The sequence below is a fragment of the Rana temporaria genome, chromosome 4, assembly GCF_905171775.1.
Source record: "Rana temporaria chromosome 4, aRanTem1.1, whole genome shotgun sequence".
Classification (NCBI taxonomy): Eukaryota; Metazoa; Chordata; class Amphibia; order Anura; family Ranidae; genus Rana; species Rana temporaria.
The window spans coordinates 371459344-371474232 of NC_053492.1; the positions used below are offsets into that span (position 1 = coordinate 371459344).

At 44.5% G+C, this 14889-nt stretch overlaps 1 protein-coding gene across 1 annotated transcript in view; it reads right to left on the bottom strand.

The window, feature by feature from the left end:
• The window catches only part of SNX9 (sorting nexin 9), a 159315-nt gene that overhangs the window by 39045 nt on the left and 105381 nt on the right, over window positions 1-14889 (bottom strand). The window contains exon 10 of the mRNA XM_040350956.1: window positions 9340-9470. Within this exon, the coding sequence (XP_040206890.1) occupies window positions 9340-9470 (131 nt within the window). The remainder of the gene's footprint in view (window positions 1-9339; window positions 9471-14889) is intronic.

The window sequence follows — 14889 nt, forward strand, 5'->3', positions numbered from 1 at the left end:
GTCCCTCTTTCCTCCTCATTTGTCCCTCATTTTGGTCTGATCCATACAGATGTATATTGTAATGGTCACCACCGTTCACGATTTTCCATTCCACCAACCCACGACAGCTTATCCGACAATCCAGCCGCCAGGACCCATTCCATTTCCCAGAATAACGAGACACACAGCTCTGTTACTGGTTCCAAAATGAATGAATACTTTAATGGTACACTCAGCTTGTTACATACAGTTACAAGTATGCTACAGGGACAATGAAACTCTCCACCCAAAACATCACACAATGGGCTCTTAACGAGTTCCCCCTCAATCCACATCTATTATCAATAGACTCTTTACACAAAACAGTGTCATTAGCATACACAATGAAAGGTCTTAGGAGCAGACCTAATTAACACAATGGACAACAGACAGTAATCACAGCAAGACACTTAAACATCCCATAATAGGCAGCCAGACTGGCTACCAAGCTCCAATTCACATCACCACAGTAGCAGACTCAATTAGCATCTCAAAAGTCTATGTTACACATTGAATGACACATTCTTATTGACCTGTTGGGGGTCAGAATAAACAACCTGTAATATTCCAAGATCCTGCAATACATGAATTATCATTAATGTCCCATCTCATGTAATCCGAGATATAATTTCTCAGTCATCCTATGCCCAAAAAGGACATAGGATGACCCAAGAGTCATTAGTGAAACTGGCACAGGAGTACCCCCATCCTTCAAAAGTCTCTGGGTGTCACGGGCCATTCCGTTACATATATAAAATGCACTTTTTCTCTATCAGAAAGTGTTTCCCAGTGCTAAACCTTTCATCTGGATTTCTAAATTTCTGCATTTGTAATTTCCAAAAGACAATATAAAGGAATAGTAGTGGTAAAAAAGCACTTGTGGGTTTAACCAATCTTATTTTTTGTGCACTTCTCATTTAAGGGGGCGTGGTAAGGGGTGTGTCCTATTCCTACATACTTTTGCTGATAGGTGTCCCTCATTCCCATCTCAGAAAGTTGGGAGGTATGGGACTCTCTCAGTCAACACTGAATATTTTTAATCCTTATGCTGCTAGCATTAGTAAATAGATGGGAAAGAATATCATATTTACCGTATTTATCGGCGTATAACACGCACAGGGGTATAAAACGCACCCTAACTTTAAGAGGGAAGTTTCAGGGAAAAAAAACTTTCCACAGGCCCCTGCGTATAACACGCAGGCACAGTTTACCCTCTATTTTCAGGGTAAAAAAATGAGTGTTATACGCCAATAAATACAGTACTTGTTTTAAACTTTTATTTTACATTTATTCAATTACTTCCTGGTTTCCATGCCCAGGCAAATTATGTCATATACATCCCAGGAGTCTTCAAGAGGAGAGGAGAGGATTTCTGAGCGAAGCACAACTGCCTGCCTAAGCTAAGGGCAGATGGATTTTAGGAAGTAAATTCTACTTGAATGATCTGACCTTGCATAAGATGGCCACTGCCAGAAATGCTAAAGGGGTGGTTTTCAAAGTGATTTCTCAGCAAAATAAAGCATTGAGACAAGGATGGATGCTCAGATGCAGTACAGTTCCGCTTTAATTACCTCATCTCAACCTAGGCAAAGCTCAAAGACAGCGTGAATGTAAACCCTCACATATACCAAGTGAAGTGAAAAGCCTCAGATGATACACAGAGATTAAACAAATCTCCCTACATAAGTTTTACATATATATCTGCTGTCTTCAGCTTTCTATATTCTTTAGAAAGTGCACAATGTATTAGAGATTTTCTCATCCTGTTCAGCACTGGGAGTGGATTCCTGGCATACAGCCAAGACAGCTGATTTGAGGAAAGGCACACCCCCCCCCTCTCCACATAGGTAGAGAAACAAAGGAATGTGCAGTGCTGTGCTGTGACAAGACAACCTCTCTGTCAATCTATGTATAGCAACCTCCCACGACAGAATTTTCAGGCTGGTTTTATCTTGGTTGACAGAGAACTTGTAAAAAGTTATCACACTGATAATAGAAGAACAGAGCAGCAGAAAGACACAGGACTTAGTGTTTTGGAGAGAGATAAGAAAACCCTACAGATAATGTGCTTAGGTAAAATTTCATGAATCGGGTTTATATCCACTTTAAGGAGGCCAGGAAAAAAAAACACATTAATACTCACATAGGTGGATGCAGCATCAGTTTGATGCTACATCTGTCCCATCGCTTCTAAGATCGAGAACTTGGTTTGTGGTCTTCACAGGGCAGACCTTCAGTCACTGGCTCTCTGTTCTGCCCCTCCAGCACTGGAGCGCCACACTGTGGAAGGGGATTGGAGCTGCCGGGCAGGCATCTGAGTGGATCCTGACATTAAAGTTGGGATCTCTCCAGAGTCTTTAGCCTGCTGTCGGCTAAAAACGTATACAGGAGTGCAGAACAAAGTCCACTCCTGTGACACACAGGAGAAGTAGGGCCAAAAGAGCTTCGGCCCTACTTCTCCTTTAGGCTCCATGCACACTGCGCTTAAAAAAAGGTCTGTTCCCCTCACAGAAAAAAAAAACGCTCATATTTATATTCCACAGTTTGTGCAAGTTTTTTTGCCAGAAAGCCCAATCAGAAACGCAAACCAGAAGTTTTTTTTTCTTCCTGCATCTAAACGTTGAGCATGGGCACAGGATAGCATTGAGCTGCTTCAAAAACGCAAAGCTCCTGTAGTAGCAGCGATGTTTAAAGTATGATTAACCACTTAAGACCCGGACCTTTAGGCAGCTAAAGGACCCGGACAGTTTTTGCGTTTCGGCACTGCGTCGCTTTAACTGACAATTGCGCGGTCGAGCGACGTGGCTCCCAAACAAAATTGGCGTCCTTTTTTCCCTACAAATAGAGCTTTCTTTTGGTGGTATTTGATCACCTCTGCAGTTTTTATTTTTTGCGCTATAAACAAAAATAGAGCGACAATTTTGAGAAAAATTCAATATTTTTTACTTTTTTCTATAATAAATATCCCTCAAAAATATATAAAACATTATTTTTTTTCCTCAGTTTAGGCCGATACGTATTCCTCTACCTATTTTTGGTTAAAAAAATCGCAATAAGCGTTTATCGATTGGTTTGCACAAAATTTATAGCGTTTACAAAAAAGGGGATAGTTTTATTGCATTTTTTTTTTTACTACTAATGGCGGCGATCAGAGATTTTTTTTGTGACTGCGACATTATGGCGGACACTTCTGACAATTTTGACACATTTTTGGGACCATTGTCATTTTCACAGCAAAAAATGCATTAAAAATGCATTGTTTACTGTGAAAATGACAATTGCAGTTTGGGAGTTAACCACAAGGGGGCGCTGTGACCTCATTTGTGTTTCTAACTGTAGGGGGTGTGGCTGTAGGTGTGACGTCATCGATTGTGTTTCCCTATAAAAGGAAAAACAGCCACAGTGAAGAACGGGGAAGCTGTGTTTACACCCAGCTCTCCTCGTTCTTCAGCTCCGGGGACCGATCGCGGGACTCCACGGCTGGGCTTAAAGAGCCACGTACATGTACGTGGATGTGCCCAGTCGTGCCATTCTGCCAACGTATATCGGCGTGAAGGGGTCTTTAAGTGGTTAAAGGCAAAACTTTTTATTTTGTTTGGATAGGGTGGAAAGGAATTAGAACGCTTGCGGGTTTTTATTTCCATCTGTGCCACCATTAAAGAGATTCACCCTCTCTATTTGTCCCGTTTACCATTATCATTGAAAGTGAAAGTAAAAGAAAATCCCAAATTTTGGGTTGTCCCAGAACAGTTATATAGGGGAAATCTTCCAATGGGAACATTAGTTCTGGTGACCTGGGGGTCCTCAAGGAATTTCCTTAAGTTGCAGGGATTTCCTCTCACTTCCTGTTTGGCTATGGGACATGATGTGAAGGGAAATCTCCCCAATGGGACACAGATAGTGAGAAAAAAATCAGATAGGAGTTATGACCCTCTCTTGCTCTATCCAAATGAAATAAAAAGTTTTGCCTATAGTTTTACTTTAAGGCATGGAGCTCTTCTAAAACATTATACTATAGCTGTACATCATGATATGTCAGGAATTTATTTACTGTCATTTTAAAGAGAATTGGTCACCTTTTCTGCTGAACCTTGCACCAAAATGACATTGTTCTCATTACACACCCTGCTGAAAAAAACTGCTTATCATACACAAACAATATGCAATATACACATGGAAGTGACCTCCACTAAAGAGTTGGCTAGATGTGTTTGCAAAGGCTGCTTTTGTATTCCAGCTTCCTTTTTTCCCAGCCCTGTGCATGCAGTCACGCAATCTGTAATACTACATGTGACTGTAAGTCATGTTGCTCCCACTCAACGCTCTCTAGGCAACAGTAGAGTGTCTGTGGCTTTATGTGCATTCCTAAATAAACGCTGTGTCCACTGTGCAAGCATGGGATCTCATGCAAAAGCAAATGTGATGTAGTAAACCAAAGATTACGCAACAAAACTGGTAATCTGCCAGGATAACAAGAAGTATTTTTATTTTTTGCAGAATCATACTTACCTAGGTGTATGCAGCATCGATCCGATGTTGCATCTGTCCCCCGTTGGCTCTTAGACCCCTTTCACACTGAGCCGCCTATAGTGTCGGCGGTAAAACTCTGCTATTTTTACCGCCGATGCTATGGGCGGATTTGGGGCGCATTTTGGTCGCTAGCGGGGCGTTGTTACCCCAGCCAGCGGCGCTTTGCGGGCAGTATAGCCGCGCTGTCGCATTGATTTCAATGGGCAGCAGCGGTGGAGGAGCGGTAAACACACCGCTCCTTCACCGCTCCAAAGATTACTGTCTTGCTAGCACAACGCTCCAGTGTGAAAGCCCTCAGGCTTTCACGCTGGAGACAATGGAGCAGTTGTTTGAGGGTGGATTGCAGGCGCTATTTTTAACGCTATAGCGCCTGCAATACGCCCTCAGGGTGAAATTGGTCTAAGGCCCCGTACACACGGCCGAGGAACTCGACGTGCCAAACACATCGAGTTCCTCGGCGAGTTCAGCCCTGAAGCCGCCGAGGAGCTCGGCGGGCCGAGTTCTCCCATAGAACAACGAGAAAATAGAGAACATGTTCTCTATTTTCTCGACGAGTTCCTCGGCGGCTCCATCGGGCCGAAAGTGTACACACGACAGAGTTTCTCGGCAGAATCCGGCTCTGACCGAGTTTCTCGCTGAATTCTGCCGAGAAACTCTGTTGTGTGTACGGGGCCTGAGACTGAGAACCGAGCGATCAAACACCACTGATCACTTGTTTCTCAGAGTTCCCTGAGCAGAGAGAGCGATTATGTGTCAAAAAAAGGTTGAGCAGGGTGGGACTTTGTATGTGCCTCAGAGGAGAGCAGAGAGCTGGTGACTGTCAGTCACCGCTGTCTGCTCTGCCCCTTCCCCCCACGCTTACTGGAACGCTGGGCTGTGTAGGGGGTGGGATCGGCCGGCTCAGGCTCCCAGCAGCTCACTATGAGGCTGAGCCAGGTGCTGGTCCAGACATGTGGGCCAATCCCGACTTCGATGTTGCGATCTTGCCCCGAGCAAGGCAGGCTCTGTGACGTCAGCTGACAACGGGCTCCAGCCCACTGTCTGCTGAAAACGGGTCACAGGAGTACAGAACGAACAGCACTCCTGTGAACCACAGGAGAAGCCCAACCAAACAAGATTTGGCTGTACTTCTCCTTTAAAACATAGAAGTCTACTTTGAAGAACCTAACAGGGATATGCAATTAGCGGACCTCCAGCTGTTGCAAAACTACAAGTCCCATCATGCCTCTGCCTCTGGGTGTCATGCTTGTGGCTGTCAGAGTCTTGCTATGCCTCATGGGACTTGTAGTTCTGCAACAGCTGGAGGTCCGCTAATTGCATGTCCCTGACCTAGAATATGAAATATATTTTCAGTTGTTTCACACTTTTTTTTTATGTATAATTCCACATGTGTTCATTCATAGTTTTGATGCCTTCAGTGTGAATCTACAATTTTCATAGTCATGAAAATAAAGAAAACTCTTTGAATGAGAAGGTGTGCCCAAACTTTTGGTCTGCACTGTATATATATATATATATATATATATATATATATATATATATATATATATATATATATATATATATACCGGTATACACACATGCAAACATACATGCAGACGCACAGTGATACATATAACCGCATACAGTAATACTGTATAGATTTATGTAGCTAAATAGTGACAGGCCCTTTTTTAATAGCGGACATGCACACCTTTCTGGAATCAAATCATGCAAGATATAGAATGTAAATTTTATAAAGACAAGAAAATAAACGATTTCGCCAACAAAAGTATAGTGACAAGCCAGCTGTGAACTATCCACACAAGGACTGCTAAGCTGCTTCCATAACAAACAGTCCGCCATCTGTGTTTGTACTGCTTTAGGTACTACTAAACAGATTCACTGAAACCTAAACAGGTTCTAATTTTACATGAAGGGCCCTCCATTGCCAGTAAAAAGGTTTATTGTTAATTTAATTATCCTCATCCATGGCCTTCATGGTAATATTTGAAGGTCACCTACCAGAGATCATTTATTTTAAGCACTGCTTAGCACTGATTGGTTGAACTTCCCAGAGTTACCCAGAGAGTACATTCATCCCTATCAGGACACTAAGGAACAAAGGGAGTAACTGAAAATTCCATTGGCCCATTAAGAGATATCTTTTGCAATGAGGTCACCTGATTAATAAAATTAACTCCAACAAAGTAAATTGCATTGGGACCGCACTAGACAGCCTGGCCTAAAGCAATCCCAGCGTAAAGACAAAGGCAATTTGCCTTGTTTTCTATGAAGTCATTTGACCATCTTTGCAATGGTGTACACTGATAAAAAGTACAGCCTGTTGTGACTCCAAAACTAGCGCTACTGCAGTGAACAGAACTAAATAAAATGTTACTTGTGACATTTCAATAAAGTTCTAAAAAAAAAAGTAAACCGTGTGATGCACCAAGATCGGTGCATCTGAACTGTTCCTACCAGCACACACCGGAAGCTGTGTGTTCAGTGCAGCTTGCTGGTGTGAAAAAACCCCTAAAGGCTACTGTGTGTCAGTTTAACAGAACTACAGACCACCAAGGCTCTGAGGAAAGGGGTACGCCCCTGAAACGCGTCAGCCATAACACCAGTCAGATACCACTTGATCCGTGTTGTCACCGTGTTCTTCTGGCGTTGCTGTGTACCAGTTGTACTGTTTGTCAAAGCGCTGTTTACAACTCATTTTGTGAGTATAACTATTGTTTTAATATATGTAATAAAACCCCTTTTATACGGTATCACACTAGGTCGGTGCACCCTGCTTTCTTTTCTCTTTTTTAGCCTTGTGTGTCAGTTTAAACCAGTCCTAAATTCAGTTACTAGGTGATGCACATGTCCCATGAAGCAAAAAATATATAAAAATAAAGCATTACCCCTCCTCCTTGATTAGCGTCTCAAAAACTCCCCTTCCCAGACACTGGAGCTCGAAGGGGAGGGTTTCAGCAGCAGGGGTGGTGCTGTGAATTTAGAAAGCAATGAGTAGGGCCGGGTGAATTGCTAATGGGCAAGTTACAGGCTTCTGCAGCAGAATGTGACTAGGACATTTACCCAACAAATTTAAGCAAAACTGTAAATAAAACTTTATAAGAAGTCACAGCAAACATCTTTGGTTCCTTTTGGGATAGAGTTTTTACATCATCAGATGAAAATAGAAGAAAGAAAACCAAAAAAAAGAAAATGAATGCATCCATCACATCTCAGAATTGGTAAGCTGCGATAAAATACATTTTTGATTTTGAGTTTAATACCACTTTAAGGTAAAATTAGTAGGTGATGGTGCAATTGGATTTAACCACTTGCTTACTGGGCACTTAAACCCCCTTCCTGCCCAGACCAATTTTCAGCTTTCAGCGCTGACGTACTTTGAATGACAATTGCGCAGTCATACAACACTGTACCCAAATACATTTTTTAAATTTTTCCCCCCACAAATCGAGCTTTATTTTGGTGGTATTCGATCACCTCTGCGGTTTTTAGTTTTTATTAAAAAAAATGTAAATACCATTTTGTTTTTATACTTGTTTTTTATATTTTGTTATAACATTTTGCAAACAGGTAATTTTTCTCCTTCATTGATATACGCTAATGAGGCTGCACTGATGGGCACCAATAGGCTGCACTGGTGGCCACCGATGGGCTGCACTGGTGGGCACCGATGGGCTGCACTGGTGGGCACCGATGGGCTGCACTGGTGGGCACTGATAGCTGGTGGTGATAGGCACTGATAGGTGGCAGTGATGGATACTGATGGGTGGCAGTAATGGATACTGATTGGCACCACTGGTGGGCATTGATAGGTGGCACTTGTGGGCATTGATAGGTGGCACTCATGGGCATTGATGGGTGGCACTGATGCCACTTGCAGGTGGCAATGGCAGGTGGCACTGTTAGCACAGAGGAGGCAGGATGTCCCTTACACATAAGCCGGTGATCGGCTTTTTTTTCTCCTCACGCTGTCAGGAGAAAAAAAAAATGATTACCGGCTTTTGTTTACCTCACACGATCAGCTGTTATTGGCTGACAGCTGATCATGTGGTAAGGGGCCGGGACCGGCCCCTTGCTCGGATCTGTGATCACCCGAGTCTAAGTGGCTCGGGTGATCACATCGCGCGCCCTACAGGGGCACGCGGGGAGTGCATGAAGGGGAGGACGTCCTCACGGCATTTGGGGTCTGCGCCGTAGTAATCATTCGGCTATAGCGCGGGTGCCAAGTGGTTAAAGGGTAAGTTCACCCTTTCACGAAAAACAAAAAGGTAAACTAACTCCAAGTATCCTGGCCACCCCACTGGAACCCGTGCACATAGTGGCCGCGATGTCCCATGCTGTCGGGGTCTAGCACTCGGCACACCGCAATACACAGCTCCAAGTATGTATCATCCATAATGCTTGCAATGGCAAACACTCATTGGGTAGAGCAGCTACAGGACCTTGTTGACCAATGAAAAGCGCATCTGAGGCTGCTTCTTCTTCCAGTATGGTGTCCGAGAAGAAGCACTTCCCATTAGTGAGAAGTGTTACGTGGTTGAGCTCCTGCCATTGTGAGCATTAAGATGGATACTCACTCCTGGACAAAGCACTACACTGGCAGCACATGACTTCACTAAATCGGGAATTAGTTCGCCTTTTCGTGTTTCAGGAAAAGGTGAACTTGCTCTTTAAGTGCTGGAGCACATTTATTTTTATTTATTTTTTTAATGTGGGAGGTCATAGTTCTAGTTCAGTTTTTACTAGAATCCGATAAGAGGTAAAAACAGATCTGCAGTTATGGGATACCTTTTCATCTCGAAAATTAAGAAACTGCTGGAAAACATCACTCTCTGATACAACAGGATGGCGGCACATTCGAGACATCCATGATTGTAACCTCTCCATACGCATCTTTATAAATTCTTCTTCAAAACGACCTGTAATGTGCAAAAGAAAAGAAAAAGTCTGTGAAAAAAAGTGTGCAGGCTTAAAGAATGGTATCATAGGTGAACACATTCATAATCAATACCACTTTCCTTTGTAGGGGAATAGAGAGTGCATTTATAATAAGCAGGGGAGTGCATCAGTAGAATTGGGAACACCTAGTGCGGTGGAAGTCTGCACAAGTCCGTTTAACCCCCCAGCGGAAGTGACGTGAAGTGCGTGTCAGACCTAGCTTGCATTTCACGTTTCAGCACGTGTCATCAGGAAGTTCCCGATATACGGCTGCACTCCCCTGCTGGAAAAATTTAACAACAAACAAGCGTTACTACATTATATCTGCCTTCCCTGGCTCTTTTTGGCCGAGCTTGATTTGCAGATGTGGGAGATTGGAGCGGGGGATAGACACTAAGGGGTAGATCCACAAAGAAATTACGCCGACGTATCTACTGATACGCCGGCGTAATTTCAAAATTCCCGCGTTGTATCTTTGTTTTGAATCCTCAAAACAAGATACAACGGCATCTCGGCTAGATCAGACAGGTGTACGTCTTCATACGCCGTCGGATCTAAGATGCAATTTTTCGGCGTCCGCTAGGTGGCGTTCCCGTTGAAATTCGCGCCGAGTATGCAAATTAGCTATTTCCGACGATTCACGAACGTACGACCGGCCGGCACATTTTTTTACGTCGTTTCCATTCCGCTTTTTCTGGCGTATAGTTAAAGCTGCTATATGGTGGCGTACGCAAATGTTAAGTATGGCCGTCGTTCATGCGTATAATTTTGAAAATTTTACGTCGTTTGCGTAAGTCGTCCGTGAATGGGGCTGGATGCCATTTACGTTCACGTCGAAACCAATGACGTCCTTGCGACGTCATTTGGAGCAATGCACCCTGGGAGTTTTTACGGACGGCGCATGCGCAGTTCGTTCGGCGCGGGGACGCGCTTCATTTAAATGAAACACGCCTCCTACCCGCCGAATTTGAATTCCGCGCCCTTACGCCGTGAGAGATACGCTACGCCGCTGTAACTTATGGCGCGGATTCGTTGAGGATTCAAACCAACTAAAAGTAAGTTACAGCGGCGTAGAGTATCTTAGATACGCTGCGCCCAGCGCAGATGTATGTGGATCTGCCCCTTAGGATTTGATCTGGTTGGTCCCGGGTTCATTCGACCAAGTTCACTACACATATAAACACTTGATTGGAAGGAGATTGTTGAATTGTTTTCAGGAATTGAGGAGTTACTTTATGTCTTATGGTCACCTGCTGGCCAGAGCCATCTGGTGAGCACATTTTGTTGTCACTCTAACTTTTTATGATACATTTGTTTAAGCAATCAATTCCGTGTTCCGAATGTCGCAGCACGGGTGCCCACACTTGCAATGCTGGTGCAGAGGAGAGGGAGAGAACCGATGATTCGGCGGCCACATCGCTGGATCATGGGACAGGTGAGTGTGTGTTTATTAAAATTCAGCAGCTACACTTTTTGGAGCTGCTGACTTTTAATTAAAAAAAACGAGTGGAGCTCCGCTTTCAGTACAAGATGCATGAAAAATTCATTATAAGGCCTCATGCACACTGCAGCTTTCAAACTCTTACTTTACATGCATGTGACTTTTTTCTGCCCCTAAACGTCCGCTGTGTTAGCCTATGTATTCAAGCAGGAGTTTAGAGGTAGGGCCGGTTAGAGGCAGAAATCTGAACGCACCAAAATCGCATTCAGCAGAAAAAATGCCTGACGCACCTAAACGCGTCTACACATGCCTAAATGCTAGGCACGTTCAGTGCTTGAGCATTTATTCATTTCAATGGCCAGAAAAAATGAATACTGATGAGCTTGAATGCGTCAACATGCATTTGAAAAACACGTTTTTTTAACACTGCTTTTCTCCTGTCAGGAGAAAAGCACTCAGAAGGGCCCAGTGTGCATGAAGAGTTAGAGTGCCTTGTCAGGTTTTTTTATTTTAGTCTCTGTAGATTAGGTAGTTCCAACCTCTATACAGGTCCCAATGACCATTTTCTACCACGTAAAAAAAAACAAAAAAAAACGGGGAACCCACAATTTCACAGTTGCGACCCGAACAATGGTTGAAGTTACATTTTCCATCGGGGGGGGGGTCTCTTCTTCCATTGACCTCTGAAAGGGGAATTCCTTATATTCTTTGGAGCAGTGGTTCTCAACCTTACTAGTGCCGTGATCCCTTGTTAAAATTTCCCAAGTTGTGGGGACCCCTATGAGTAAAATTATTTTTGTAGCGTGGGTTGTCAGCACCCAAGGCAAGACAAGTAATTTGCGCCCCTAACCCAGGGACATTTAGTGCTCCCTGAGTCCTTTCCTCTCGTACAGTAGTACCCCTTATGGTACACTTTAGGATGTACTACTCTTACAATTTGTTCTCCTTTCTTTCCCTTTTATCTCTCTCTATCCTAATTTCTTGTATTTTCCCATCCCTCTCTCTAGCCGTCTTTTTTGTTCTTTCTCTAATTCTTTCTTTTTTATTTGTTCCCCCCCTCTTTCCCTTTCATGTATTCTCTATTTTCATTTCTTCTCTTACTGCTTGGTGGGGGGGGGGGGGGGGGTGGGATGAGTGGCAGTGCTGGGGGGAGTTCTGATCAGCCAACTTAGGTGCTCTTGATCAAGGTCATCTGCTGATCTGTGAACTGTAATGGGGACATTGTGGTGTCAGTGACACCTATGCCAAAATCAGGAGATAGGGTCTCCTCCAGCCCCTCCCACTTCACATTCCTCACCAGTCAGCTGACCTCTGGTCTCCACCCCCCAGCCATGCCGTTAACTGAATGGGCGACTGCGAAGAGGCTGAGTGGGTGGCCACAAGCTCCAGGGACAGGCCTGCTGGGCGGCCGCAAAAAGGCTGAGAGAGCGGTGCAAGCTTCAGGAACAGCATAGGATTCGGTGACCCCTGGCAAATCATCAATCGACCCCTGAGGGGGTTCCTGACCCCCAGGTTGAGAACCGCTGCTTTAGAGGCTTTAACACTTTGGCTGCTTTACAAGCGCTATAATGCTAAAAATAGCGCCTTGAAAGAGCCTCTCCTTTCACTCCAATGTGAAAGCACGAGGCCTTTCACACTGGAGCGGTGCGCTGGCAGGACGGTAAAAAAATTCCCGCTAGCCGCATCTGTACAGCGCTGTAGGAGCGGTGTATGCACTGTTCCTAAAGCGCCCCTGCCCACTGAAATCAATGGGCAGTGCCGCCAAAGCGTTGCTGCAGCAGGGATTTGCGGGCGGTTTTAACCCTTTTTCGGGCGCTAGTGTGGGTTAAAAGCACCCTGCTAGCGGTCGAAAAGTTCTGCAAAATAGACGGTAAAGCCCAGCTAAAAATAGCGGCGCTTTACCGATGACGACCCCAGCGCTTAGGTGTGAAAGTAGCCTTACTGCTACATCTCTGGTACAAGAAATGAAGGGAAATATCCCTAATGGGACAAAGACAGAAAAAATAAAGTGATAGAGTAGGAAAGGAATAAAAACCTATCACCTAAAACTAAAAAATGTTTATCTATCTGTGAAGGTGGTTATCAGTGAATGCAAATATGAAAGCCAGCCATACATGGATTGAAATTTGTCCAGTTCAACAGGGACCAGATTAATTTCGATCCATGAATGGGCAGGCTGGTTGTACAGAAGTCAAATTACAGATCGACTTCTGTACAACCAGCCTGCTGGTGTTTTTCCACTCAATCAGCACTGCTGCTTTAGCTCAATGTTTTCTAAAGGCAGTGGCCCAGATTCACGTAGATCGGCGCAAAATTGTGCAGGCGTTACGTATCTCATTTAGGTTACGCCTCCGCAACTTACACAGGCAAGTGCTGTATTCTCAAAGCACTTGCTCCGTAAGTTGCGGCGGCGTAGCGTAAATCACCCGGCGGAATTCAAATTCGGCGGGTAGGGGGCGTGTATCATTTAAATGAAGTGCGTCCCCGCACCGAACGAACTGCGCATGCGCCGTCCGTAAAATCTCCCAGTGTGCATTGCTCTAAATGATGTCGCAAGGACGTCATTGGTTTCGACGTGAACGTAAATGATGTCCAGCCCCATTCACGGACGACTTACGCAAACGACGTAACTTTTAAAATTTTCGACGCGGGAACGACTGCCATACTTAACATTGGCTGCCCCTCATATAGCAGGGGCAACTTTACGCCGGGAAAAGCCTAACGTAAACGTTGTAACTTTACTGCGTCGGCCGTGCGTACGTTCGGGAATTCGCGTATCTAGCTAATTTGCATACTCAACGCTGATTTCAAAGATAGCGCCACCTAGCGGGCCAAAAAAAATGTACTTAAGATCCGACGGCGTAAGAGACTTACACCTGTCGGATCTAATGGATATCTATGCGTAACTGATTCTAAGAATCAGTCACATAGATACGACGGGTCAGATTAGGACTTACGACGGCGTACATGGCGCTGCGCCGTCGTAAGTCCTTTAAGAATCTGGGCCAGTAAGTCTCCCCGTTGTCAGAATACAATGACTCAGCGGGAAGGATTCCCCCATCCACCATAAATGTGGTGGATGGGGGAATCGGCTTGTTGTTTTTTTTTGTTCAACCCATGAATGAAAAAATATAAATGACTACTCTATGGTTTGCTAAACACTCTGTTTAGACAGCGAGTCAGAACGAAAACCACAAACTCAATCAAAAGCAAAAACGTAAAACTTGAACACAATTGTTTCTTTTTTATTCAAATAGATAGCTGGCTGGTTGAGTGCATTCAAGAAAATATTCTACAAATTCCTGTAATTCAAAAATAATTTAATATATTAGCCTCAGCAATAACAGTCCCCGGTATTGTTATCTGCCTTCACGTGACTGCAGGCCTTTTTCCTGCTTAGCCTGTGAGTCATTTGGAAAACAATTTCCCTGTGCCAGACACAATGTAGAAAACACACGCTGTACTGTCATATTGGGTTAATGTTACGCAAGTCTTTGCTCTCTCCAGACGGAGCAGAAACTCCCAGACTACTGCTGTGAGCTGGACTGCACCATAAACTCAAAGGTGCAACAGACTCTGTGGAGTTAAATTCTGACCCTCACAGGGTATGTATGCACTAAAAGCTAAGGGTTAATTCACACAGTGCAATGACTGGCATTTTCCCCAGGTCACCAATCGGACACACTGGGCCAGATTCAGGAACATCAGCGGATCTTTGGTCCGGCGCAGTGCATCTTTTTTACACTGCGCCGGAGCAGCGCAGAGAGGCATGCTAGTGATTCAGGAAACTTTTTTCCTGTCTCTTGCCCCGGCGTGGCGGATTTTACACGGCGTAAGGCGGGGTAGAATAAAATGGGTGGCTCCCTATGCTAATGAAGCGGGGAGCGTGGCGCAGGGGTCACGCCGGGGGGCATCTTAGACCGCACATGCTCAGTGACATCCAGGGGTAAATGCCCCAA